Here is a 26,397-nt window from a genome sequence, read left to right on the forward strand (position 1 = left end):
GATTGCCGGAAAGAGAGTGAACACACGCGCAGGTTCAAGGATTCCCGGCTTGGTTTCGACACGGCTTGCTTTTTTCGAGCTTGCAAATTGCCCCTCTCCCAGCGTTTCGGCGCGACCCCAAAACACAACAAAACGGCGCTTCGGCTTCGATGAGCCGGAACACCCATAAACCATTCATCTGTTTCGCCCAGGTTACAACAGGGCTTGTATCATAGCGAACCCATCGTAGGACAGACTTTAATGCACAAAGCGCTGGGCCCCCAACTACTGATCATTCCATGAAATTACTGGTGAATAGGACTTGGATTCTCTCCTGTGTGAAGTATGGTTCGCAAACTCCCTTGTCTTGAACGTTTGCGATCAACCCACCGCTGTATATATGCTGGGTCGAGTCTTGATGACGATGTACAGAAGCCCTCATTCCATCTTGGGCGGCGTCTCTCGTCGCTCACTTAACAAAGCACTTGGGCAGTTATCATTTGGACGCGCTGGACGTATGGTATAGCAGGAATCAAGATTGTACAACATCACAAGGGGAATAGAGCTGGGTATGTATGGTTTGCTGGATTGATTCATCTTCGTCGTAATCAGGCGCGCTTCCTCGAGGATCGGGTGCCTACGGAAAGAGGCTATCGCCACGAGATGGGAGAAACATGAGGACCTTGGTATCCATTCGTCAAATGTCTCCGCCGTCGTCGCCTCTCTTGGCCCCCGCTCTCTTGCTCTTTCTCTCTCTCGCCAATAGACATGAAAACCAGTCCCAAATTTCACGAATCGTCTGTCTTTCGGTCTTTTGGTTTCAAAAGGGAATACATTCAGGTCGTTAGTCTAGAGCGTAACCCGCGGTCTTCGCGTAGCCATGGTCGCTGGCTCAGCACAGACAGGAAGCCGTCTCGGTTATGGGTAGTGGTTCAGAGGATAAGATGATTTATTTCTCCGCAGCCTTGGCGTCGGCATCACCGGCGGCGGCGGCGGGGGCCTTGCCGTCGTCCTCGCCCTCCAGAGGCGGCATGTCATCGTCGTCCTCGCCCTCCTCGTCGTCTTCCATGTCTCCCATATCGGGCATGCCGCCGCCGCCGCCAAGCTTGGAGAAGTCGATGCCGCCGAAGTCGCCGCCAGCACCTCCCATGCCGGGCATGCCGCCTATAAAGTTGTTACGTTAGCCTCCGATGTTGTGGATGGAAGAGTCGTCTGTGCCACAATCCGCCAATGACGGGATATCGCAACAGGGATGGATTGAGCTACATACCCATGCCGCCGAACTGAGAGAAGTCTTCCTCAGCAGCCTCGTCCTGCTCGTCCTCGTCGACCCACTTGTCGAAGTCGGTCTTGAGGAAGTGAACCTTCTTGGCCTCCTTGAGCAGGCGGGGCCAGTACTCCTCCTTGAGCTCCTTCTTCTGGAGCTTGAGCTCGACGTTCTTAGCAGTGTGGTTGATTTTGCTCTCGGCGGGGTCGATCTCGGCGTAGAACTCGAGGTCTACTGCGTATGAGCGCTTCAGGGTGTCGGAGTGGCCGCTAAACGACAAGCCGGTAGGCTTAAGGTCAAGCTTGAGGTTTGAGGCGGGAACATCGGGGACGGAGATGGTCAGGTAGACGAAGTTCTTGGAGGGTTCAGACGAGCTGGAGCGCTGGGCCCAGAGAACTGTTGCGGTTGGTTAGTTTCCGGTTTGGTCGAGAATGCGACGGAAATTAAATTTGTTGGAGATTATGAAGCGACGATTGATATTATCAAATGCCTGATTGGGGATAAGGAAGAGCCTGCACATACCTTCGGGGACTGACGTGGTGGCAGACATTTTGCTGGTTCTCAATGTGTCGTGTAAAAGGAGCTATGATGTGGGATGAGGGGTAGTTTTCTTTTTACGCGGAGCGCAAATGGGTTGCTGTCAGGCAAATGGCAAGTAGCAAGATGACCAAGCAAAGAGAGTATCAGGAGGTCTCTCGTGCGGAAAGAAAATTGACAACTTGTTTCGAGTTGCAAGAAGTGGGAGTCGGCGGTTGAAGTGTGGGAGGGAGGAGAAGCTGGAAGGAGGTTGTGAGGCTACGAGATTGAAAAGGCAGGGTCATTGGTTGGGGACGGTCGTGAGGTTGGGTGGGTTCTAGTGGCCGCCTGCAGAGATCACGGGCAATTGTACGGATAGAAGGCGCTCGAATCCAAAAGATTTGGCGGCAACCCACACTACCTAGTCTGCTAGTGTACCTACATAGGTACCTAGGCACTAAGCAGGCAGACAGACCTACACAATGCTCGTGGTCCGCCGCCGACCTGACCCTGGCAGGGCTGAACGGCCCCTCTCTGTTCTGGGCCAGGCACCTGGCTGAGCTTCTTCCTGCCATTCTAGCGACCACCAGGTACTTCCATTTGCGTGGGACCTTGGCTCCAGTTCCAAGTACCGTCCCCTGCCTTCCCCTCTTTGCTGACGTTCGCCAAAAGGGCCAGAGTTCTTTCCAGCCCCCCCCCCCCCCCCCCCCTTGCAACCCCACGAAATAGGTAGGTACGAACAGTGATCTGAGTGGATGCTGGCTTTTCCCCTCAGCTCTGAAGTTAGGCGCATCATGGCAGAAACTGTGAACCGCACTCGGGTCGCTTTTGTACTGTCTTGTGTTTCTTTAAGTTGTATCAGCTGCTGCGAGGCAATCTGAAATTTTGCATCGCGTTCGAAACGACTGTCTGTTCTCCGCAGCGTTTCCCAGTCCCTCAGCGCTAACGTCGTCATCAAACCAGACTTGAAGATCAATGTGCTTGTGCTTATCATGATACACGTACGTGTCTAGCCAACTTCATCTCGTCTTTCGCGATTCCGACGAACGGAGCAATGAGATCTTCATGCTCCCCCTCCCCCAAGCCCCTTCTCCACCTTGGGTCTTATTTGCTGTGAGGGCTCGCCCGGAATACGCGATTTGTCTACCGTAGTGTGCGTAGTAACTATACCAATGCACCTAGATGTCATCAATTCCTGTTGACGCCGGGTAAGCCTGTCCGGACTGCATGGATCTCATGTAGTCGTCATGCCGCCATGAAGGTAGAAATTGAACTGCTTGGCAACACGGCGACATTACTTTTAGCACGAGGTTAGGCTTATGGGTTCGTCTTGAAGTCAGTTCAGCGGCGTCAGTATCAACCTAACCGACGTTTTGCTTCGTTGGGTCAATCGTGGACTGGATTGAATTAGTCAGCTATCCAGTAGATGCATACATGTCTCCAGTCGGCTAATTACTTACATGCCTTCGAGTGGCACTTTCTCCACGTGACGACAATCCCCCACTAACAGGTGGTATCAGTTAACACAGCAAGTAGGGAATGACGACACATCGCTTCTCAACCCAAGGCAGCGCTCATTGATCCTGTCAAACAGACAAGGTTGGTGACAGCCCGGCACGCATCCACCAGTTTTCCACACGCTTCTGCGACCAAACCCCGAATTTCACCCTGTCTTGACGGATTGACGGCCTGCGGTCGTTCGCCTGCCGATCAACCCACCATGGAGACGCTCAAAGCGTTGTTCGTCAAGCCTGATCCGCAGCAGCAGGTAAACCGAGTCCGTCATGGCAATCCAAATACAAGTTGCTAACCTGGCTTTTCTTACTAGCTGCGCAAATGCAACGCCCTCCTCCGTGCCAACGTCCGTAAGCTAGACCGCGACATCAACCAGGTTAGGCAGGTAGAAGCCAAGACGAAGAACCTCATCCTTCAGGCCGACAGGCGAGCGCAACGAGACCCCACGAGACAGAAACAAGCACAAAAGGAGGCTCGCGATTTCGCCCGGGAGCTCATCCGTGCACGAAAGACCAGCAACCGGCTCGTCACCTCCAAGGCGCAGCTCAACAGCGTGCAGATGCAGGTCAATGAAGCCTTTGCCGTGCGCAAGATCGAAGGCAGTATCCGCGCGAGTGTCGGCGTGATGAAGGACGTCAACCGCCTGATCCGTCTGCCCGAGCTGGCAGGCACGATGCAGGAGCTGAGTGTCGAGTTGATGAAGGCTGGCATCATCGAGGAAATGGTTGGCGAAAGTCTGCCCGAGGACATGGACGAATTTGAGGAAGAGGAGGCAGAGGGTGAGGTCGACAAGGTGCTCGGCGAGATTCTCAAAGACCGCATGCCCAAGGAGCAGATGCCCGCGGCGCCGGTCCACCAGGAGCCGAAACCGGTCGAAGCCGAGGAAGAAGAGGAGGACGCCGAGGCTATGATGGACCAAATGCGCAACAGGCTCGAGGCCCTGCGAAGTTAAGGACTTGCATATTCGATAAAGACGGCGTATGGCGTTTTTGTTCATGTTTACGGGGTGTCGGTCGGTTGATCAGTTCGAGTTTGCAGAGAAGGAGCATCCCCGTGGGATCGGATTCAGCGTCTCACAGACGCTTGACACCGAACTCGGCATCCGCCAACAGTGGTTTGTCGATGCCCTTCTGTTCCTCGCGAGGTTTCTCCTCTTCTCGCAGGCCATGTTTATTGTTTCGTCCGGCGTTGGGAGTAGCCGCGTTTCAGCAGTATACAGTCTCTTGACACCTCGAGAGGACGAAAGCATTGTCCATGGCCGTAAGGTGCGGCAAGGGTTCTTCATTTGGCTATTTGCATGGAATTGGAGACCTAGAGAGATACATTTTGAATGATGACATGTCACGACTATGAATCAGCTTCCTGGACTTGATGGTGCCGTGCCGTTCTGGTCTCATTGTGTATTTCAACCCACGAATGAGCGCGGTCTTACTTTCGGGAACATGCTTGCCACATCTTTGTCGGTTGTTGCACTGGAATGACACATTTCCAATCTGGAGCTTCGTTGAGGGTGATTAGGATGACCCTCCTGACCGGCCTATCCCGTCAGTAGGTATATTGTATTCAAGGCACTATTGCTCATATAACTTGCACCCCCAGCGCCGACCCCAATACGACCACGACCAATACGATCACGAGCATCACCACGAATCTCTTGACAGAGCATCAATATCCGCCAATGGCCCCTTGGGCCATGCCCGCCCGCGCTCCTTCGCTCAGCGCCACCCCCAGGGCTGCCACCGCCGCTGGCGCCTCTGCAGCCTACACGTCTAAATAAGAATGGAACGAAGGATGAGAATGGGGGTGAAGCTTGGGATTGAAACAAGGATGGAAACAAGAACAGCAAGAAGGGAGAAAAAACAGAAAAGAAAAGTGACTGGGAACGAGCTCGACTTATACGTTGTTTGTCGTGATCAAAACGCACAGACACTTTGGCTGTTGGAATCAATATACAATAGCAAGCAAGATGGATGACGAGGGCAACACTCTTCGACACGCCCCTCCAACATGTTTGTTCGAGGACCATGCGTGCTTCCAACTCTCTGAGATTCAATTTTGTCTCGACTCGCTTCCTCTCAGGCGTCAACATTGAGCCCCAGGGAACATCCAGTCTCTGTACAAGCTCTCAAGCGCCCTCATATTGACCTGCTGTGGTCATTCTCCTCTTCAGAGACCGGACTGATCTTTCTGATGACTGGGTAAGCTGTCTGCATCCAACTGTCACAATCACTGGTCCGTCGGACGGGGTGAGGAACCCAACGGTGCACATCTCAAGCAGCGCTTCCTCTTGGCCAATGGCTCCGATCTTGCCGGTATGGAGAATGTGGTATTAAATGTCGAATCAACTTGGCTGTGGACGGGTGTAAATTTCGCCAAGCCATGCTCTTCGGCCTGAAATCTCCTTAGTCATGTTGGAGAGGACAAGCCGCTCCAACTGGGTGCTGACACATGCACCGGTGTATCGACGCCACCCGTCTCCACAGCGGAGCGGGACGCAATCCTCACAAAGCATAACCAAAGCCTTATCCAATACCGACAGGGTCCTTAGCTAAGCCAGCAGCAACGAGCTCCATCTTCCCATGGCCAACTAGGCGGGTTGGCAGAGCCTGGACTTCTGGCATGCCCATGTCAGCGGAACCAAAGGGAAATGAAGTCATGCGGGCATGGCATGCGCACTCCTTCTAGGCTCGCCGACCCGCCGGTCTGCCAAGCCTCTTCCGTCCACAGCGACGACGGTGCCGTCGAGCTTAGTCAAGCCCACGCATCAGCTTCTAAATCCCAGGACCGGGATCTGGGGACGATCGATACCATGGAATCTGGAGTCCCTAAGAGAAATGCGAGATTGAGGCTCTCCGCACTTCATCCAAGGGTGCGGGTGCACCAGGCGGAGTTCCGCCGCCGTCCACGGCCCCAGACGCTTCGGTAGGCCCAGGCCACCAATGAAAAAGGCCGGAGCTAGCGAGAGACCAGCCCGGGTTCCCGGTCTATGTCGCGCCAACAGGGGGAGCTTACTAACGGACAGCATCTATACACTTCATGCTTCGTCAACCTGACATTCGCGATGGTCGAATACGTCCTTTCTCGGAACCGGGAAATTTCTTCCAGGGGGCAAGAGGAATCAATACTTCGCCTTGGCGAACCGCTTGGTAATTCTAGTCCCAACGTAGAACCGCTGTGCATCTCGAAAGACATGGGCCATTGGAAATCCCGCATCGTGGGAAAGGGGTCGGCTTGGTCATTCAAGTGCCAAGGGCCGATGCCGACGTCGTTGGCATTGTGGGGCGGGCATCCCCAGGGGCGAAAACCTCTAGCCTGGTGGTGATGGTATCTCTAGCTGCCGTGATGTATCGTCAGAACCTCATGTATAAAGAGCATCAGGTCTCGCCTTCAGTCAACGTCTTTCTTTCCCATCCTCATCCAGCAGACAAGTCAATCACAGTCTTCTTTCAATCCCCAAAGACTTAACCAGCTCCCCGAAGAACCAGCTTCCAACAACTCTCGCCAAGATGAAGTTCTCTCTGTCTCTCGCCGTCTCGGCGCTCTTCGCCGCTGTCAACGCTGATGGTGAGCATCCTCATACCCCTCACCCTGCCTAAAGGAGCAGCCTCGCTAACAGGAGAGCACGCAGCCGTCCCCTGGGAGAGGCTCAACAAGAACGACTCGATGCTCCTCGTCGTCGACATGCAGGAGGGCCTCTACACCCTCGCCCGCGACTTCGATGCCACGCTCTACCGCAACTCCATGCTCGCCCACTCTTCCATGGCCAAGGTCTTTAACCTCCCCGTCGTCATGACCACCTCTGCCGAGACCGGTATGTCTTACCCCTTTCCAATTGTCCACATATGCGAGACACACAGAAGGCTGACACGAGCTCCAAGGCCCCAACGGCCCCCTCCCCCAGGAGATCCTGGACATGCACCCGACCGCGCCCCTGATCAAGCGCAACGGCGAGGTCGATGCCTGGGACAACTCGGACTTCCGCGACGCCGTCCGCGCCGCCAACAAGTCGCAGATCATCCTCGCCGGCATCACCACCGATGTCTGCACCACCTTCCTCGCCCTCTCCCTCCGCGCCGAGGGCTACTCCGTCTGGGCCAACGTCGAGGCCTCCGGCACCACCACCGAGCTCATCCGCGACGTCTCCAACGACCGCATGGCCGCCGCCGGCGTCCAGATCGTCTCCCTCTTCTCCATCGCCATGGACCTCATGCGCGACTGGCGCAACACCCCCGGCGCCCTCGAGCTCTACTCCTGGCTCGACCAGTACTACCCCGTCTACGGCTACCTCGCCCGCGGCCACCGCGCCGCCGTCGCCAACGGCAGCATCAGCGACGCCGAGGCGACGCTGCCCTTGTAAGGGAAAAGCCCATGGAAAAAAACGATGGGAGGATGACACGGTTCCTCTCGGGAAAGTAATGAAAAGGGGACGGTGGAGAGCGGGTTTCCCCTTTATCGGAAACCGCTCAACATGACTTTGTGTGCTTCTTCATCTTCTAGTCTCTCCTTCATGAGCCTCTGCGGTTATTGTTAGAATTTCGGCATTCTCCGGGTGACTTTGTTTTGTTTCGCAAGACTCTAGAGCAAACATAATAGACCAGTCCAGCACCCACACTTTGCTTGCCGATGCCGCGAACCAGTAGTGCCAATGAAGTTGCACACCTCAATCCACAGGTGCGGGTAAAAGGTGAAGCCTCTGGATGGGGCAAGCACGTTACTGCGAGCACCCGAGATTGCCGAGGCGCTTCCGGCCAGCTTGGGGTGTTCCGAGTATGGTATCTCTCGGCCGTTTGCGCATCATTGCCGTCAGCCAGTCTCCCCTAGGACTTATATCCCGAATAGGCAAGTCGCGGTTCCTGACGCCGGCCACACGGACCAACGCGGCGCCGGCTATTTGGACCCACATATCCGGATCCGTTGCGGATTCTACGTCGGGGGTCCGAACGCGCAGCGACCGATGTCTGTCCCGATGACCTCGCCGTCTCTGGCACGTGGATTAAAGGCGGGCACATCAACTGTAGGGTTGACAGCGGCCGTGCCTGCCGTAGATGGTGCCGGAACGGCCAGGGGGTCGTTGTCCGCATGCAGGCTGATGCACCGCCAGGTTCCGTATCGTGGTGCCGCAATGGATGAGACGAAAAGAGCGGGGGGTTTAATGTGCTCGATCCAGATGGCCCTGCATACGCACCAGCCTCCCTCGAACTGCCTAACTACGCGGATGGGGGCATGCGAGTTCCAGATTCCGATGGTACCAGGGCGTTTTGCATGCAACCCACCACCACACATGCCCGAGGGCGCCATCCGTGTTGAAACCCACCGCACGCTCACGCCCACCCATCGTCGCCGTCGACGACTGCGAGGGAGACTGAGGGGCGTCGGGAGGTCGATCGCCATCAAGCCGGTCATTTCTGGATGCCGCCTTCGGGGGAAAAGGGGGCAAAAAAGAAGGAGAAACCATGCGTCTCACTCGCAGCCGGCATTCCTCTCGTGAGACCCCCAAGCGCGAGGTCGACGACTTTGGGTGTGGTCAGGGCGCTCCTCTCTTCTCTCCCCACCAACGGCGCAGGACGTCACTTGGTTGTACAAAAACAGAGATCGCGGAACAGGTCGTTCCCCCCCTTTCCCCCCCCCCCTGGCGAACCTGGGGGACGCGATCAGAGACATTGCGGTGATGCGTCAACCAGTTGCCCGTCCGCGACCGGGGGCGATGTCGCAGAACAGCCAGAGATTATGGGGGAAAGGTTGTTGGAATGGAGCTGTCTAGGCCCTTTGTGTCTTTGCCTTTTCAAACCGCGCTTATATGTCTTGCTTTTTCTCTTCCTCTCACGCAATTTCACCCCCCCTGATAGATGTAGGCATTGAGACACGATGAGAGACAGTTCATTCTCACCCTGCTGATCGCCAAGGATGAGAAGATTATAAGACGAGACAACCCAATCTCGGGGAAAGGGTCTGGCATTCCTCTCATTCCTCTCCGCGCCGCTATGTGACGTCCATGAGCGGCCAAGAGGAGGAGGGGGGGCCGCGGATGCGGATGCAGTCCGCGCGAAGTGTCGATAGGCATGGCGGCTTCAACTCAAAAAAAGGCGACGGTTTCAGCTCCCGCCTACCGGCATCTGCGTTTCTCGTCCCTCTCGGCACTGGACGGGATGCAAGCTGTGCGATGGCCGGGCGAATCGGGACGAGACAGCCCCTCCCCGCCGCCGCCCCTGGCTTCATTCAGCCCGGGCTGGCACTCTCGCAGGCGCGCACCCACCGCCTTGTTCCGGAGCGCGCCCTTTTTTTCCTTACGTACCGCACGTAAGAGTAATCATACGCAGTAGCTGCCTCCTGCACCCTGCGCGAAAGGGCGGAGTGGAGGCGGAGGAAGAGGAGGGGGAGTGTGCATGCTCGGACACCATGGAGGGGGGGGGGGGGGGGGGGGGGGGGGCTCCACCTGAACACAGATTCTGATATTTGAATGATAGAGCTTAGAAGGAAATCAAACGGGCATCCGCACTAAGATGTGCAGTGATCCGAGGTGATACGAAATCTAAAGTCCCAAGACTAATCTCTCAACAGATAGCATAGAAGTTTTATGAGCGAGTTCAAGCCTTAGGTTACGTGTAAAACCTGAATGTGGGGCAAAGCGAAGGGCGTGTCTAGGCAATATCCCAGTCCATCCATGTTGGGGAGCCCAAGGGATCGAGGTGGCGCAAAATGAAGACATCGCGACGGACATCTACGATACTTTTGCATGCGCAACAAGATAGTATCCGTACTAGGTGTAAAGATTGAACCTTGGGACAATATAATTGGGCTCGCGGCGACGCACACTCACGTTCCAAAGAGGGATTCTATAAAGCTCGGACCCGAAGTCTGGGGGTTCTTGCGACTAAAATGAAAAGGCTCTTGGAATGCCCTGTAGTAGTGCACCGTACTGAGCTCGCACGCGATTTTCATCTCCACTCACACATCAATGGCCGATCTAAACTGTGGACAGACTTGCCCCATCCAATCGGACCATGGGGGGGGGGGGGGGGGGGATGGCGCGCTGGAGGCGGCCCGCTATCGGATTTTCGTATGCAGTACTGCAGCACTGCAGCAACGGGATGATATGGGTGGATGACATGGCGCATAGCGTACAAGAATAGGGACGAGTGAGAACAGGAACGTCGGCGGTGTGCCAGGCCGCCTGCCTTGCCTTGCCTGCCTCTGTTCCATCAGCGGCGGGTGAGTCACAAAGTGGCGGGGGTCATGACCACCGCAAAACACGACGGCCCCCCGACGGGAGTGACGAGAATCGGCGCAAACTCAAGCAAGCAGATGGGGGGGCAGAAGAGCGAGGCCAATTCGTGATGCGCCGGGCGGCGATTGGAGCGCAGCCACGTCTCTCCTTGTTTCGCACGCGCCCGCCCTCCGACGACCGCCCAGTCAGGCCTCCCCGATCACCCTCCGGTCATAGGGGGCCCCCCAAACACCGCTGTTTCCTCCCATCCAAAGGAAAGACGAGAATCGTGCTATTGGCAATCAGCGACTGTGACGAGCGTGTGACGGGGAGCCGCCGCGCCATTGGGTGACTTCATGGGGGTCGCGACTGGCGCGGGGTGTATAAGTCATCCGCGCTTCGGACGTGGTGGGGGATTAGTAAACGGCATGGGTGGGATAGGAAGAGGGTTGCAAATCGCGGGCGAGGCCCGTCTGACGGACTGCTCACTACAGCACCCTACTTGTTGATTACGAAAGACAGAATACGGCCGTGGTTACGAGGGTCGGCCGTTCTGGCTGTTGGGGATACGGCGTCTCAACGGAACGCCGATGGTGTGTGTGTGTGTGTGCGTGGGGTCTTTACAACGGCCTATCTTGACGGCGTACGTTGGGCCTCGGGGTGATTGGCATGGCCGGTGTCGAGGCTGCTGACAAGATACGATGCCGTGTAAGACGAGACGGCGGCAGCGAAAAGGGGGGGGGGGGGGGTAAGTGTCTCTCCCTCATTTCTTCGCACTCAGGGCTGGAATGCACGATAGCATCGTGGGGTCGCGCGCGCATCTCCCGACAGAGTCTCGACACCGCCTCTGTAGCCAGCCTGCCGCGTGGCGCCGCTGGCGATGGCACTGGAGATGCGAGATGCGGTCGCGGCAGACCCAGGCCGTGGGGGAGGGTAGGGGATCGACCGCCAGACACATACGGTAGTAGGTATTACATGCCGCCGCGAGTTCCCCGAGCCCGCTCGGACGGGGCCCAGAACCGTCCGGTGTCCCCTCGGTCATTTGTCACTTGTTACTTATCTGCTAGTGTGTGTGTGTGTGTCTGCATGTTTCTTTTCCTTCATGCCCGACCAATTCGTGCGCAACACCCCCTCCCCTGCGCTGCAAGGCCCCGGCCGGTCTAGACCTGCAGTGTTCGACCCCGACGGGTGCCATGTGCGTCCATCGTATGCGGGTGTGCGTTTGGGCATAAGGCGGTGACGGAGGGGGCGGCGGGGTGTGAGGAAAAAGAAGAAATGGTCGAAAAGAAAAAGAAAAACAAATCCAAAAGCAATTTGACAGCGCCTCGCAAACAGGACAGAGCACGCAGTATACAGCAAGCAAGCAAGCCAGCAAGCAGCGCCAGCATAGCAACGCTGCGGGGCATAAAGCAGTTTGCAGACCGCCTTATCCGTGGGCGCCGACGGGGCCGACTCCGGCAGGGGCCAGGTGTGGTGGAAGAGTTGACAACCAGTACTCCGTACACACATCACTCAACGACCGGCAACCCCCACGTTCGTCATTCGAGGTCTTTCCACGCAGAGAGAGAGAGAGAGAGAGAGAGAGAGAGAGAGGTCCCGGGAAAACGGCGTCCCAAAATGGTTCCCGGCACGAGTGGCGCGGGCTTGGAGCGAAACTAGCGCTCGCGCTCTCGACGGGTGGCTTCTGCTTTGGCCTCCGGGGCTCTCCGGGGAACAGACGCTCGCCAGGATATCAAAAATAAAACGTGACGGCGCGCCTCGCGAGCGCGGACGGGTGTCGCACGGATCTTACCCCCTAACTACGAAGGAGCGCGATCCGAGCGCAGCAGCGGCAGCAGCAGCAGCCCGCCCGCGCCCTCTCTCCCAGGCCAGGCGATATCGAGCGGGAAGAGGGGGCGGGCGTCCCGACGTTTGAGGAGCAGGGCGGCGTGGTTGTCGGCCGTCGGGCGCCGAAGGAATGATGATGATAATAATAATAATAATAGGCAAGGACAGCAGGAGATGGCGACATGGGCGAAAGCTCCGTCGTGATTAAAGTGAGTCAGTCAGGCGTACGTGGGTATGTAGTGCATCGTATACAGATACGAAGGACACGAAGGGGTGGTGAGATAAGCCCGGTCCGGGTGGCCGGTGAAGCCCACGCCTCGCACTCTATTCGCATCTCGCCCCGTCTGTAGAGGGACTGTGGTGGTGGCGACCTTATCTCTGGCGGTAACGGCCGTAAGTGGGAGAGCCAACCGGCTTGCCACGTTTTTACCTCGGCAGGATCTAATACCAATACGGCCTGGGTGTGGGGGTCAATCTCGCATCTACTACTCCGTACTCCGTACTCCGTATATGTACTACCTACGCACACGACGGATGAACGGTGCCGTCTGATGGTCCATCCGCGACTCCTGGCAAGTCTGACAGTCGTATCCCCCTCTCTTGGGACAGACCGGTCCCCAGTGTCCGGGATTTATTTCCTGATTCTACAGTACCATGTAACTGCGCGCAACCCGTTTCCAGCAAACCCCCTCCTCCCGAAACTCGAGGGACGGCCGGATGGGACTCCGGGTCGTGGGCCCCCCCCCCCCCGATACGACGAATGCGACGCGACCATTGTGTCTTTTCCCCCCCCTTCTGTTCCCACTTTGCTTGGTCTGGGCATGCCGAGAGATCTGTGGTTGAGAAAGCAAAGAGGTGAAACAGATCTGTTTGGCTGGCGCGGGGCGTTGGTTGCACGGCAGGGTCGCAGAGGATAGATAGCGTAGGTGCGTAGGTAGGAGATTGCACGGCACAAACATCCGTACATACTATGTAGTAGTAGGTAGTTCGTCGCGCATGGTTTCACGGTTCCTGGCGCGCAGGAATAGATCAGCGCGGGTATCCGTACGTACGTACGGATGGTGCACAGCGCTAGGTGCTGAACGTGGCTTGAACAGCCTCCGGTTTCAACCCGGCAACGGCCCAGGCGTGTCGTTCTACCCCGGGTTTTCTTTCCTTCTTTCCAAGCCTAATCCGGCAAACAGTTATAAATAAATAAATAAAGGAAGAAAAAACAAGTGTCGGCAGGTTTGACCTCGGTCAGCACGACGACATACGCAGGAAAAGAAAACGTCATGCGGGAGCCGCTCGTTGGGGGTCAGTGCCCTGCCCCAGAATGACGGCAGACTGGAGAAAGAAATGGGGGTTTGGAGTCCCCAGTCTTGGCCATGCGCTGGAGATACTCCGTATACCGACTGAAGTCATCGCTGACGTTGAAAACCTGCAAACGACTCGTGGGGAGGGGAGACTTGAGTCGTGCGGGACCACGTTTCTGACAGGGAAAAGATCAAGTCAAACAGGACCCCGAAAACAGGCATGCGATGTAGCATTCGTGCACTGGAGGCAGTATACGAAGTAGTATGGTATGGTATGGTATGGCTTTCAACAAGCAACCTTTTTTTTTTTGCCTCCTCCATGGAAGACAAGCTCCGGTGCGCTTGAGGTTGCCCGCTTCGGACGATAACCGATAACGGCTTGGACTCAGTTGTCGTGCTGAACCACACCGGCTTGACTCATGCGCCCCGAGCTCGCCTTCTCTCACGAGCCAACACACACACGACTCGGTCTGGCCCATTTACCGAAACGACCCCGAGACGAGGGTTTACGCGGTAACGCGGTCGAACAACCTTATATCCATACACACACACTCTCTCTCTCTCACTCTCTCTCTCTCTCACTCTCACTCTCACTCTCACTCTCACTCTCATACACACGCCTTTTTCTCTCTCCGAGCAAAAGAAGGCTGGGGTGGGTATCTCCAAAGGGCGCTAGAAGGAAAGAATTTTCAAGGAAATTTCCCCTCATCAGACGGAACGGGGGTGTGCAAGGATTTTGTCAGGGCAAGGAAGGCTTCACGCTTCACTGAGTGAGCTTGACACCGAGTGAGTGAGCTTGCTGTGGGTCTTGAATCATTTCCGGTACCGTACCGACCAAACAAGATTCATGAGCCCTGAAGCACCGAGAGATTCCAGCAAAAGGCCCTTGGGCCCTTTTCTCCTTCCGCTTCCGGCCGTACGGATTCCCCAACGGGGGCTGACGGGACTGCCCTTGTCCATAAACCCTCTCGTCCAAACGTCTCCAACACACCACAAGCACCTACGTGGTAAATACTACACACGCTTTCCTATGCAACGTGTCCAACGTCCCCGGAATCTCGCCGGCCGACACGCCGTGAATGCGAATCCCATACCTCGGGCATCCCATACCTCGGGCGTGTATCCGTACTCCGTATTGTATACACGTAACGTGCAATATCCTTCCCCGTTCGTGTGGGCCACGAGCAGAGATTTTCTGCCATGCCCCAAGAGGGGAGACCTCTCCCACGGGTGACGGGGGAGGGGGTTACCGGAAGCTCCACGAAAGGGCCGCCGGCGATGCCCAAAGAGGAAAGAGAGCGAAGCCTGGAAAGGGCCTAGAGCGTCCTGCCCCCCCCGGGGGCGATCGTCCTGTCACTCAGCGGGCGGTGGATCGAGGGCGACCGGCTTTGACAAGCTGGGATCCGCTGGGTGCATCCCCGTTTCATATCCTCCAGCCCAACCAAATTTCCCAGTATCCATTTCACCCAGAACCTGGGACAGACAGTACAGGGGGGGGGTGCGTCTGCGAGCGAGATACCTAAAGAGAGGGGGCATGAACCCGTCAACGAGGGCCCAGGCGCCGGAATGGGTCTCCTGTGCATGGGGGGGTCCCTACTACGTAGACTCCATGCTCTCTTCCATAACCCAAGAGGCGGGGGAAGAGCAAAGGCGCAATCCGCTCCTACCTATGCAATCTCTGACCGCCTTGAATCCTCCTCACCTTCCAGCGCTGGACCGAGCCGACGGTTAAAGCAGTTTAAACCCCTGCCCTGCGCACACACACACACCTTTCAGCGGTACCGCGCTGCCATAGCCGCTTTACGGAACCGCGGGCCCAGCGCTGGGTGAACTTAGATAGTAGTTGTACTCCGTAATTGCGGACCAAACCGTTGGCCTTAATGGCTAAACGGTATCGCCGCAACTCCCCCCCGTGGTTTTTGACGGATCTCAGTCGCAAGCTCTCCATATATCTTTGTTTTTTATTTTATCGCTGCTGCTGCTAATCGTCCATCTCTGCTCAGGCCCCCCCCCCCCCCCCCCCCCCCCACACAGAACTTCAAGCCTACCTACCCCGCGATAAGCAGCATTGTGTGCATTGCGGGGCGCCGCCGCGGACTGGCTTATCGCCAAGTCTTTTCCGTCATTCTTCGCCGTTCGACATCCCGTTCTCACCCGCCGCCGTGCCGGCACGCAGCTTGTTGTTGTTGTTGCTGTTGCTGTTGTTGTTGTTGTTGTTGTTCGTAAGCTAAAAAGCAGGTTCCAGCCAGCCCTATCACATAGCATCTTATGCTGCATCGGAGGGTCCATCGTATTTCCTGCACACACGTCTGCCTGCTGCCCCACCCGGCGAGATTCCGAGGTTGAGGACGAGGTAACACGCAGCGTTCTGCAATGTCCGATCTCGCTCGCCGGGGGGTGGTGGTGGTGGTAGTGCATGATGGAATGGAAACGCCATACATCATCATCATCATCATCGGCCCTTCCCACGACCCGTCGGGATGTCTCGGGACCTCTGCTGCGTGAACCCTCGACATCGTAAACATGGATGATGGACGGCAGGCCAAGGTTTGTTGATTCCCCAGGTGTGGCTGAGGCCTCCCTCTCTCCCCACCCCGGCGCCACACGATCCACAATCTCGATTGCGCCTCGAGGCCGAACCTGAACACTCGAGATGACGTCTCGTGACGCTTCCGAGGTACGAATGACCCGACAACGAACAAAGTCTCGAGAGCATCGCACTCGGCGGCTGATCAACTTTAAGCGCTGTCCCGCGCCCCGCCGGCGTGTCGCGATTACGACCCGCTGCCCAGACTTCGGGCTGAGACGTTCGTTCCTCATCCCCTCCATCCTCGTCCGGATGCCGAGTCCGAAAGATCCCGTATTCCCCCACGGCCTTGGCAACAGTAAGTCTCCCGCATTGCTATTATCGTCCGTCGGCGGGATGAGAATGAAAGTAAAGGCCAAAATCGAGATATCCCTGGACGCTTCCGCGGCACCTCGGTAATCTGCCGCTGTCCAAGACTTCTCCCCCCCCCCATAGATAGAGTCTAAAATGGGGGGGGGGAGGAATCAAGGTCAAGAACCGGAAAGGCTCCGCGGTTCACATGAAAGGACGAGGCGGGGGCGCTATGGCCTGTACGCCATCTGCCGAACGAAGAAGTGTGGCTGGCCCAGCTCCCCGGGTCCACGATCCACCGCCGTCCACGATCCGCTGGTAAGCCTTTTTCGCAACAAGAACAAGACAAAAGAATATACGCTAGCATCGGTCGAGTTGGCGCGCGCACCCTCCGAAAAGTGCAAACGCATCGAGTTTCGGAGCAAGGGAACAGTCAAAAAGGCCCGAACCAACATTTGTCCCGTGGCGCAGGTTCGTAGGAAAGGGGGGGCGTGGCCGAGGGGCGGCCTTGTGTGTAGTACATCGTAGGTGCGAAGGCGAAGGCGAAGGCGAACGAGCAAACGAACCGAGGAACCCGATCCGGATGAAATGCCGGGACAGTATCCGTAAAGTGAAAAAAACCGGGGGATCTGGGGGCTGCATATTGGTCATTTTGGCCCAAGAATAGATGACTTTTGGGCCTCCTCGTCTAGGGTTCGCCCGAGGTATCTGCCGTGGCGCAAAACAGGAAGGCATACGAGAGGAAAATAGGCGTTCGTAATGCGGTTCAAAGTCTGGGAGCCGAGAGTGAGGCTGTGTCCTTCGGACGGGTGTGGGGGGAGAGAGAGAGAGAGAGAGGGCCACTGGACACGAGCTGGGCTAAACGACGCCGGGTGGCAGCAGAGCGCAGCGCACACACACACACACACCCATACACACACACACACACACCCATACAACAACAATAGCAACAACAACACAGCACAGAACAACACAGCGAGAGGGCGCTGATACGGGGTCCGTTACGGGGCTGAAGAGGAGGTGTGGGGAGGGGGATAGGGCAGCCAGGCCAGCCAGGCCAGCCAGCCCCGCCGCCAACCAGCGCGCCCAGTTTGCCGGTTTTTTGGGGCCCGGTGAAAAAGTGCCGGCGATTGCATCTGAATGGGGTTCCCGGCCGTTTCCGACCGTTTGAGAAGTGAGCAAGCGAGCGCACGAGAGAGTCGCAGAGAGAGAGAGAGAGAGAAAGAGAAACAGAAAGACAGTGAGAGATCCAGAATGTCCCTCTTCTGGCCCTGGCCCCTCCTCCCCTTCCCCCCAAACTCTCAGCGTCCAACGTGTGTGCGTGGTGTGCGTGTTGGATCCATGTGTTTGCGTGCGTGTGTTGCGTCAAGGCTTGTCCCGTCCCCCCCCCCCCCAAAGACCAGACGGGCGAGAGAGCGCCAGCGTCGACGATGACGACACCGCCCGCCGAACCAACACCAACACCAACACCAATAGCTGTCTGCCTGTCTCTGTTCTGCCTAACAACAGCGCAAACCTTCTGTCTCTCTCTCTCTCTCCCCCCCCCCCAACAGGTTTGTTTTCCTTTGGTCGGCGCCTCGCTTATTTTCCTCCCCTCGTCTTTCCTGTACGCCGGCACCGACGACGGCCGCGGCGTAAGCTGATCAGCCAGTCGGCGCGAAACTCACCTCAGCAACACTCTCTCTTTCTCCTCCTCCCTCCTCCACGGTCGCCGGCCGGTGCATCCCCCGTCCCATGATTTCCCCTTGGGGTAAATCGAGTCGGCCACGCATGCTGACGCGCACAAACTATGACTCTCCGCTCGCAACCCATCCATCCCGACACCTTGCTCTCTCCCCATGTGCTACTACTGTGTCCGTGTCTGTGTGTGACGCCTCCGAGACACATGTCTAGCTAGGCAAAGGTGTCTAATCATGGCCGGGAATGCAATAATGAAGTCATCGGGTTGCTAATCTTGGCCTGTCTGATTGTTGCTTTTCCTTTCCTCTTCCTGCAATCACGGCACGCGAGTATTGTAACCATTATGTTTGTGTAAAGAATAGAATCAAATCTTGTTGTCGCGCGAGGCGAAGGGTATCTCGTACTAATACTAAGCTAAGTTGTGAAGCAGTCCCCCACGATGCCGTGGGAGGACTAATGATGATGATGATAATGGTCCATGATGGAACCCCGGTAAAATGCAGATGCAAATGTGCTGTAGCCCATGGTGCTACCCGATTCCTCCCCCAAAGTCGATCCGTTGACCGATCCATTTCCAACCAAACAAGAAAAAACTCCATGCTGCAAACAAATAATAGCGTGGCCCCGGAGGGTCATCGTACAGGGGGGGTATCAACATGAAATGCACAAAAAAAAAAAAAAAAGAGCAAAGAAAAATAAAAACCAGCCTTCACAGCATGTGAAATGCTTGTGGCCCATGATGCACCCCACGAGTCCACGGATACAGGTGTTTGGTTGCACCTGTCCCTCTCACCTGCCACACCGGCTTTCCAGTACCCGGCTGACTCTTCCCTTGGTATTTGGCCGACACCACCGGGGCTTGTGCAAGTGTGGCTGAGACACACTCACCCACAGTCGGCTTTGGCCCACACGCCGTCCCAAGTGGCTCCATGCTATTGCAAAGAGGCCGGTTTGGAATCATCTGGCTGAGCAGTAGAGGCGGTGGCGGTAGCATCCGAGTTTCGATGCCTCGGTCACGGTGATTAGTGGCCGGGTGTGTTGTTGTGTGTATGTTTAGAAGACCAGGGTAGGCCTGGGACCAGGTCGCCAAGGCACATCGGGTGGTCTTCGCCGGCAACAAGCTGTGCATGTGCCGTGGTATTGTTGATTAAAGTTTTGTTGGGCGAGACGTGTCGTCCGAACAAGGTGTAGGCGGTTGCGAGGTGCCAAGGCACGAGGAGAAGAAGCAGCTGCTTGCCGTTGAAGCTCTCACTCGGCGATTGGGGTCATGGAAGCGAGCTTGTTCTTGGGGCTCTTCTTGGAGCTGCCGCGGCGCTGCGACTTCTTCTGCTGGAGAGCGGCCTGGCGGCGGCGCTCCTTCTCGAGCATGACGCAGCGGAGGGCCTCGCGTTGCATGGCCATGCGCTCGCGCTCCATGTTGAGAAGCTCGGCCTCGTTGATCTGGGGCGAGCGGGAGTTGGGGGAGGAGAAGCTGCCGGAGCTGGCGACGCTGTGGGAGTCGTCCTCAAAGTCCTGGGGGAAGAGGTCCTCGTCCGAGAGGTACGAGGTGGCCCTGGACTCGCCGTCAAAGTCGGCGAGGGTGTCGCGGCGCGGCCATGAAGGGAAGGCGCACGACCGGTCGTGGGCGAGCATGTTGCTGGGGGTGATGTCGATGGGGGCGGTCATGGAGACGGCGCCCATGGAGCTGTATGAACCGTATGAGCCGTACATGGCTGCGATGTGTGTGTGCGTGTGTTTGAGTGTAGATGTATGTATGTGAAGGTGAGGGTTGGTGAGAGTTGCTTGAGTGTTGTGAAGTCTTGTTCGTATACGACTCTGGTTGTGGATATTGTTGATCTTGCGTTGAACTGTGAGTGTGGAAGGAAGGTGGACACGGGAGACTTATAAGTCGAAGAGGGCGCGTCTCCCTTTGCTCTGGTCTTCTTGGGAACCAGAGGGGCGTGCTGGGGGGGGTGTGGAAGAAAAGGGGGTACGACCCGGGGGGGTGAAGGGGAGAGGGGAGGGGGTGCAAGGTTGGGCAGAGCAACGTTCCGAGGAATTTCGTAGGGTGGGCCAGGTTGGTACTTTGCTAGCCTAAAAATTGGGGGCAACAGCGTTCCCGGGATCCCGAAGGGATGGGAAAACAAGGCAAGGGAGGCGGTGACGGAGAAGGAAGTTGGGGGGTGAATGAGAAAGATAGCAGAAGGAAAGAGTCAGTTGGGGGTGGAAAATTGGGGGGGGGGGGGGGTGAAGGGGGTACGCGGTCAAGACCCGAGAGCTGAGGGCTCAAGACGGAAGGAAAGGCGGTTGCAGTTGTCGGTTTGAAGAAGGAAGGATGGAAAGGGGGGCGTGCGAGACGGAAACTAGACGGGACCAGACGGTCGAGGCGTGTCGGTGGGTAGGTACCTATTATACGGAGTGCCTATTAGTAGGTACGAACACTCGTGCAGGTAGCGGTCTCGGGGGAGAGAACACGGTATTTCTGAATTCCTGATCCTTGGACTGACCTTCTCTCTCTCCGTCGATTACTGCGATTACTGGGGACCGCGGGGGGCCTGGGCCTGGGCCTGGGCCTGGGCCTTTTTTGGCTGCTCCCTCCTGTTGGCCGTGGCGTTGCTGGGAGAGTCCGTCCGTCGGCTATTGTTGGTACGGTGCAGCAGCCGCCGCGTCTCCGTTTGTCGTATCACGGTACTGAGAAGGGAGGGTATGGCCGCATTTAGCAAAATAGAAATCCTGCTTTCCGCGGTGACGATTATGATGATGTGTATGTGTGTGTTCTCGTGTCTGCGCCTGACTGAGTCTAAGTTGGCTGGTTAGCTGAGGGTAGTGGTGGTGGTGTCCCTCCACCGGGAGTTTGTTTATTTGTCTTTTTCCTTTTTTTTCTTTGGCGTGCTAACGACGATGACGCCGTCGTTATATCGTGATGACGCTGGACGGTTGGTTTCTCGTGATGGTTTCCTGTCGAAACACCCAGATGACTCGGACGGCAGACCCGAAGAGTCATGATACACCAACTTTACACACAAACGAAGACCAACCCACGAGCGGATCAACCCGTCTGTTCAGAAAACACTAAAAGACAACATCATGGCGCAAGCAAGCAAACAATCACGCACACACACACACACACAAAAAAAGCCCCCCGGGTTTGACGAGTCGCAAGGCCGCGGGGGGGGAATGCGCCCGTGGGGAAGGATGGAAAACGAACGGACGGCCTTGTAACCCTTACTGTGTACGGAGTATAGCGGTGCAACCACTCCCCCAACACCAACCACGCAAGGTATGCAAGGGAGTCAATCTGCATTCCAGGCCCTCCATTCCGAGTCTCAACTCCAGTTTCCGATGCCGACGGCTTGACTCTCTTGACTCTTTTGTCTTCTTGTCTGTCTCTATCGTGCGTGTCTGGCCGACTCGCCGGTCAATGGCCGATTCAATCAGTGGCAACCCCGGTCGGTGTGCCTGTGTCGCTTGTCCACCCCCACGCGCGTACTATGTAGGAGACACACACACAGCAGCACTCTGTCCCCCTCCGCAGCACAGCTGGACCGGACCTGAGAGATTGTCGCAGCCCAAAGGGGGCGAGAGGCCCGGCTGGAACGGAGAGGGGAGAGCCACAGCCGGCAGTGTGGGAAGGGCGCCCGTATTGCTATCGTGACTATCGTGAAAGTACGGATCTATATGGGAGAGGGCAACCGTTGGGCGACTTACCGTATTGCACACACACACACACACACACACACAGCCCGCAGACGGGGAAGCAACGGGAGAAGCGTTGGCGACAGGGCCTACCTACCTACCTACCTACAGCGCAGCGCGGCGGCAGGCACCCTGGGGAAAAAAGAAAGCGGAAAACGGAAAAAGAATGAGCGGTGTTTGACCGCCTCTCTCTCCTGCCTGCACGTCTGGAGAGCGGCAGGCACAGGGAGGGGGGGGAAAGATGCGAGAGAGTCATGGCCGCAAGGTAGGTACCTCTGTATATACTTTACGCGCGGTGGGTACTTGACAACATACCATGTAACGTGGCTGGCCGACTGAGCTCACCCGAAAGGACATGAACGCTGGCTCTCAGGCCCTCAAGGCCATGCTGTACGGGTACGCTAGGAAAGGCCCTGTCCCCTGTACCCCCTTCCCCTGCCGTCTCCTCTCTAAGGCCTGACGGCGGGTATAAGTTCCCTTGGTTGGTACGGATTCTATAGAGATACTGAGTAGGTAGGTAGTACGTAGTGGCTACGGATAGGTAGATAAGATACCGTATTGGGGGATCGTCCTCGACTAGGTATCGCCTGGCCCTGGCCATTTCCGCGGCCCCTACCCGCGGATGGAAAGTCTGGGCTGCCCCGGGGCGCCCAAAGAACTGGCACGTCCAGGACAGAACAGAACAGGGCAAGAGAGCAGAGGATCAAGAAGAAGGCACGCGCTCGGTGCCTTCCTCGCGCCAGAGGCATCAGATGGTCCTCGTCCGGCCTTTTTGGCACGCGCTGCCGTCTTGGCCTGTGGACAAACCCTCTCTCTGCCCATCGCCAATCTCTCGCTGCATCTCTGCGACAGATGTGCGAGCCTCGCGAGGAAAGGCGGGGGTGAGGCCTATCGCATTCATTTGATCTGGATATTGAACTTTGACGACAGCATCGATCAACCGTCGCACACACTCTCCTCTCGCACTCACACTCTCACTCACACACACACCCCCCAAGTGAAGCACGCAACGGACGAACGAGCGACGAGGACAAACGAAAGCGCCGCGTCCGGGGAACCACAGGCCCAGTCGAACCGGCAGCAAGCACACCGCACACCAACTCATCTTACGCAGTACAGCGCCTCACCGCCAGCCTTCGTCCGTCCCGCATGCCGGCTGGCCATTTGCTGAGGCGATGGCGTCTTCCCGTCTCGTTCCTGGTCCGAAAGGCCCTGTACCACCAACAAGAAGCAAGCCACTCCGTACCGATTGTTGAGCATAGAGTTTAGTTGGCTGGTTATCAGCAGCATGCCGAGGGAGTCGAGAAGAAAAGTAGGTGTGCAGGCCAATCTGCCATGTGTTGCTGCATCCAGCATCGTCAAAACCTTTTTGTACACCGTCCTCATCCGGCCCATCGCATCGCATCGAATCGAATCCCACCCATCGCCCATCGCGCATTTGCATCAGCGCCGGGAGGCCATTCCGCCTCACCCTAGGCAGGTACTTACCGCCAAGACGCGATGCTCGACCAGGACACACACACTCTCTCTCTCTCTCTCTGTCCTTTTTTTTGGGGTTTTTTTTTTCCCCCAGTTTGCAATTTACCAAAGGGGATGCAAAGGCAAACAAGGGCGCCCAACGCAGCAACGGCATTACCGCACCCCCCCCCCCCCGTTGTCTCTCGAGTCTGGGTATAGTCTGTCTACTATGTAGTCTCGACTTCCTTTTCCTGGCACCCTGGGTATTACACAGGTAGTACTTTGCCCCATCCAATCCCACTGGGCCGGTTCAGATGCCCCCGGTCTCGCGACCATGGCCAAAAAAGCAAAGGGGGAAACTCCTTGTTTTTTCGTCATTTAAAAGTTTTTCCAACCCTGGGGGGTCTTCATTTCCGTCCCTGCACTCCGTCAGTGTCAGTGCCAGTCCCCCTCGGCGTCCTTTGTCACGAAGCGAAGGTAACCCGTGGCTTGTCGGTCCCGGCTCCTCATCCAGCCTTCCCCGTCGTGAGGCTTCTCTCCCTCCCCCCGGCGCATGCTCATCTTAATCCTGAAGCCCAAGCAGTACCAGGCCGCCGGAGTCGCCTTGGGCAGGGTGAGGCGGGAGGGAACATGGGGTCCTGATCATTACCGGCGCTTGTACTTTCTTCCACCGGGGAGTCGGGATTGTCAATCCATCTCAGAGCAGTAACACCCTCCGCACATCATACAGAGTCGGAGGGCGTATCATCGTCGTGTTTGGTAACACGCAAGGTGACAGGTCCGGAAAGGAGCTTCACGCCCCCCTTGGTTGTGGTTTTCCCGTCCCGGCAGGCAAGACCAACACGAACTGTGCCTGAATCCCAACAACACCCCATGCCCCGTCTACGTTTGCGAATTGGATGATTCAGGGCAATGCCTCGTGGGAATGCAACTGGCTTGGATGCATGGATGGTTGGTCGGCCCCCGGATGCAACGATGCGACATGTTTGCGTGGCCCCCCCGTAGGAACATTCCGTTGCATGTCCGCAATTATTCCATTCCTGACGGAGCAACCACCGACATCATCACCACCACCATCACTGACGAGAAAAACACCGACACGGAACACCAACGGGACTCTGGCCAGCAAACGGCAGAAAACCCTCTCCTCCTCCTCCGGGGCGGCTCCGGTTCCGGTTCCGCATCCAGATAGGATTGCGACGAACCTACGAATACACCCGCTGGCGCGACGATATGGTTGGACGGGGGTTGCCTTGCGATGCATGCCCGGATTTGCTTCTGACTGACTGACTGACTGACTGACTGACTGACTGATTGACTGATTGACTGCTGCTGACTAGCCGCACGCTTGCTTCTCCCCTCCAATATTCAATGTGTCTGAATCGTCGATTCGACATCTGAGACGTCCAATGTCAATGTCAATGCCAATGCCTATTTGGGGGCGCAATACGACCCAGACACGGAATCCTACACATGCACTCACGCACACCACCACTAGAATTACATTACCGAGTAATACTGTCTGGAAGGCGGTGACGGGCACATAGTAGTACTACTCCGTAGACCAGACCAGATCAGGCCGCCCTTCTTCTATGTACAGAGTACTCCGTACAGGCCGGCTTACATGACTTACCGCCTGCTTCCTTGCCCAGAGTCAGCACCCAACGGCCACTTTCTATTCGTGCCTTTACTGCCCTGCCTAGCCATACGTAGCATTGCCGTATCGCAAGTGTTACGCCGACTGACTGAGCTGGACCGGACTGGACTGGCCCCAACCCGCCATCGCCAGTGCGCCCGACCCCGCGGCCTTGACTTCCCCGGCTTCTGACTCAGACTGGAGGTGGCGCGCCCGGATCCCATTTAGGCACAGTCATCAGCTAGGTATTAACATTGACGACAGCGCGCGGTACGGTACGCTACGGCCACCACTAAATTCGCAGCCGTCTTTGTATCTTCCCCGGATCACCACAAGCCATGCGTCGCAGGCCGACTTGGCTAATACGCCAGCCCGTCAGCCCCGGGAAAGTCGGGAACGGGTCAGTCAAATCAATAATCAATCCTTTTGTCTGACTGTCGAAACCCACCCCCCCCCAAAGCGAAAGCTTACAAACTTGCCTCGGGGGGGGGGGGGCGGAGGACAGAACGCCGTTACGTTGCGCGCATACCGACACAGCAGCAGGCGGTCTGTCCCTCTCCTCACATCCTCCTCCTCCTCCTCCTGGTCGCACACAAACCACCACCAAACGGCGGCTTTGGATTGGGTCGCGAATGGAGTTTTGCGCCGCGACGGGGAGCAACCCTACCCCCTTCCCTCTGCCCTCGCGAAAAAGAAACCCAGAAAGAAAGAAAACGAGAGTCACCGTTTGCGTCGTAAGCCACAGCCGATGGGAGGATTGGAAAAGCAAAGCTGAGAATGGTGATTGTGTGATGGATTGTGCCTTTGCTTTGCCCCCCTTGCGAATCGGATCCCAAAGACGGTTCCTTGAGACGTGACTGGTCCCCGCAAAGTCAACGGCACGGTCTTGTTCCGAGGTCGACCAAACCCCCCCCCCCCCCCCCCTCAAGCTCAAGGGTCCTATAGAAAGCAAGAAGCTTCTCGTTCTAGACCCTTTGCCTCGTCAAACCAGTGATCCCAGTTCAAACCAGTCAACCCAGCTCAATCCAGTTCAGGCTGGGGGGGGAGGCATGCTTCTCTTGATTCGAGAAAAGCGCTGGCAAGAAGCATCCCGGGGAGCTTAGGACGCATGCAGGGACGTACTCACAGTAGACTCTAGAGTGAGTAGCTCCCCCCTAGTTGCGAAAAGCAACAGAAAGGGGTGGGGGGACGACGATCGGCTGCTGGCCCGTGGGAGACAGGCTGCTTACGGCTTCTGACTGACTGGTGGTTATCGGGACCGATCACGACAGGCATCATTCTTGTCTTTTTGGCTTCCCTCACCGTCGTCCAGTGTTTCGCGCTGCGACTGAAACAAAGCTCTCTCCTCCAACGAATAATGCCACGACAAGCACATGCCCCGGTCGAATGGGGACGGCCGGCTGCAGCGGAGTCGTATCCGGCCCGTGCTTGTGGAGGCCATTACTCGACGATCCTTATACCACGCAG

General features: G+C 56.8%; 6 protein-coding genes across 6 annotated transcripts; 2 read left to right on the forward strand and 4 right to left on the reverse strand.

Annotated features, from left to right (window-relative positions):
- Window positions 1–928: 928 nt before the first annotated feature.
- GLRG_05142 (CS domain-containing protein) lies at window positions 929–1,796 on the reverse strand (the record flags this gene model as incomplete). Its single annotated transcript, XM_008095827.1, has 3 exons — window positions 929–1,143; window positions 1,250–1,642; window positions 1,769–1,796. 3 exons carry the CDS (start codon window positions 1,794–1,796, stop codon window positions 929–931), a joined length of 636 nt encoding a protein of 211 aa, XP_008094018.1.
- A 1,686-nt stretch (window positions 1,797–3,482) lies between these two features.
- Window positions 3,483–4,229, forward strand: GLRG_05143 (Snf7 family protein; the record flags this gene model as incomplete). The annotated part of the gene is made up of 2 exons (XM_008095828.1): window positions 3,483–3,530; window positions 3,591–4,229. 2 exons carry the CDS (start codon window positions 3,483–3,485, stop codon window positions 4,227–4,229), a joined length of 687 nt encoding a protein of 228 aa, XP_008094019.1.
- A 2,554-nt stretch (window positions 4,230–6,783) lies between these two features.
- GLRG_05144 (isochorismatase) lies at window positions 6,784–7,634 on the forward strand (the record flags this gene model as incomplete). Its single annotated transcript, XM_008095829.1, has 3 exons — window positions 6,784–6,841; window positions 6,906–7,088; window positions 7,156–7,634. The coding sequence occupies 3 exons, from the start codon at window positions 6,784–6,786 to the stop codon at window positions 7,632–7,634; spliced, it is 720 nt and encodes a 239-aa protein (XP_008094020.1).
- A 566-nt stretch (window positions 7,635–8,200) lies between these two features.
- On the reverse strand, window positions 8,201–8,680 carry GLRG_05145 (uncharacterized protein; the record flags this gene model as incomplete). Its single annotated transcript, XM_008095830.1, has 1 exon — window positions 8,201–8,680. One exon carries the CDS (start codon window positions 8,678–8,680, stop codon window positions 8,201–8,203), a length of 480 nt encoding a protein of 159 aa, XP_008094021.1.
- Window positions 8,681–19,409: 10,729 nt separating this feature from the next.
- Window positions 19,410–19,871, reverse strand: GLRG_05146 (uncharacterized protein; the record flags this gene model as incomplete). Its single annotated transcript, XM_008095831.1, has 1 exon — window positions 19,410–19,871. The coding sequence occupies one exon, from the start codon at window positions 19,869–19,871 to the stop codon at window positions 19,410–19,412; it is 462 nt and encodes a 153-aa protein (XP_008094022.1).
- A 3,066-nt stretch (window positions 19,872–22,937) lies between these two features.
- GLRG_05147 (uncharacterized protein) lies at window positions 22,938–23,096 on the reverse strand (the record flags this gene model as incomplete). Its single annotated transcript, XM_008095832.1, has 1 exon — window positions 22,938–23,096. The coding sequence occupies one exon, from the start codon at window positions 23,094–23,096 to the stop codon at window positions 22,938–22,940; it is 159 nt and encodes a 52-aa protein (XP_008094023.1).
- Between the last annotated feature and the right edge of the window lie 3,301 nt (window positions 23,097–26,397).

Source organism: Colletotrichum graminicola, assembly GCF_000149035.1.
Source record: "Colletotrichum graminicola M1.001 genomic scaffold supercont1.17, whole genome shotgun sequence".
Taxonomy (NCBI): domain Eukaryota; kingdom Fungi; phylum Ascomycota; class Sordariomycetes; order Glomerellales; family Glomerellaceae; genus Colletotrichum; species Colletotrichum graminicola.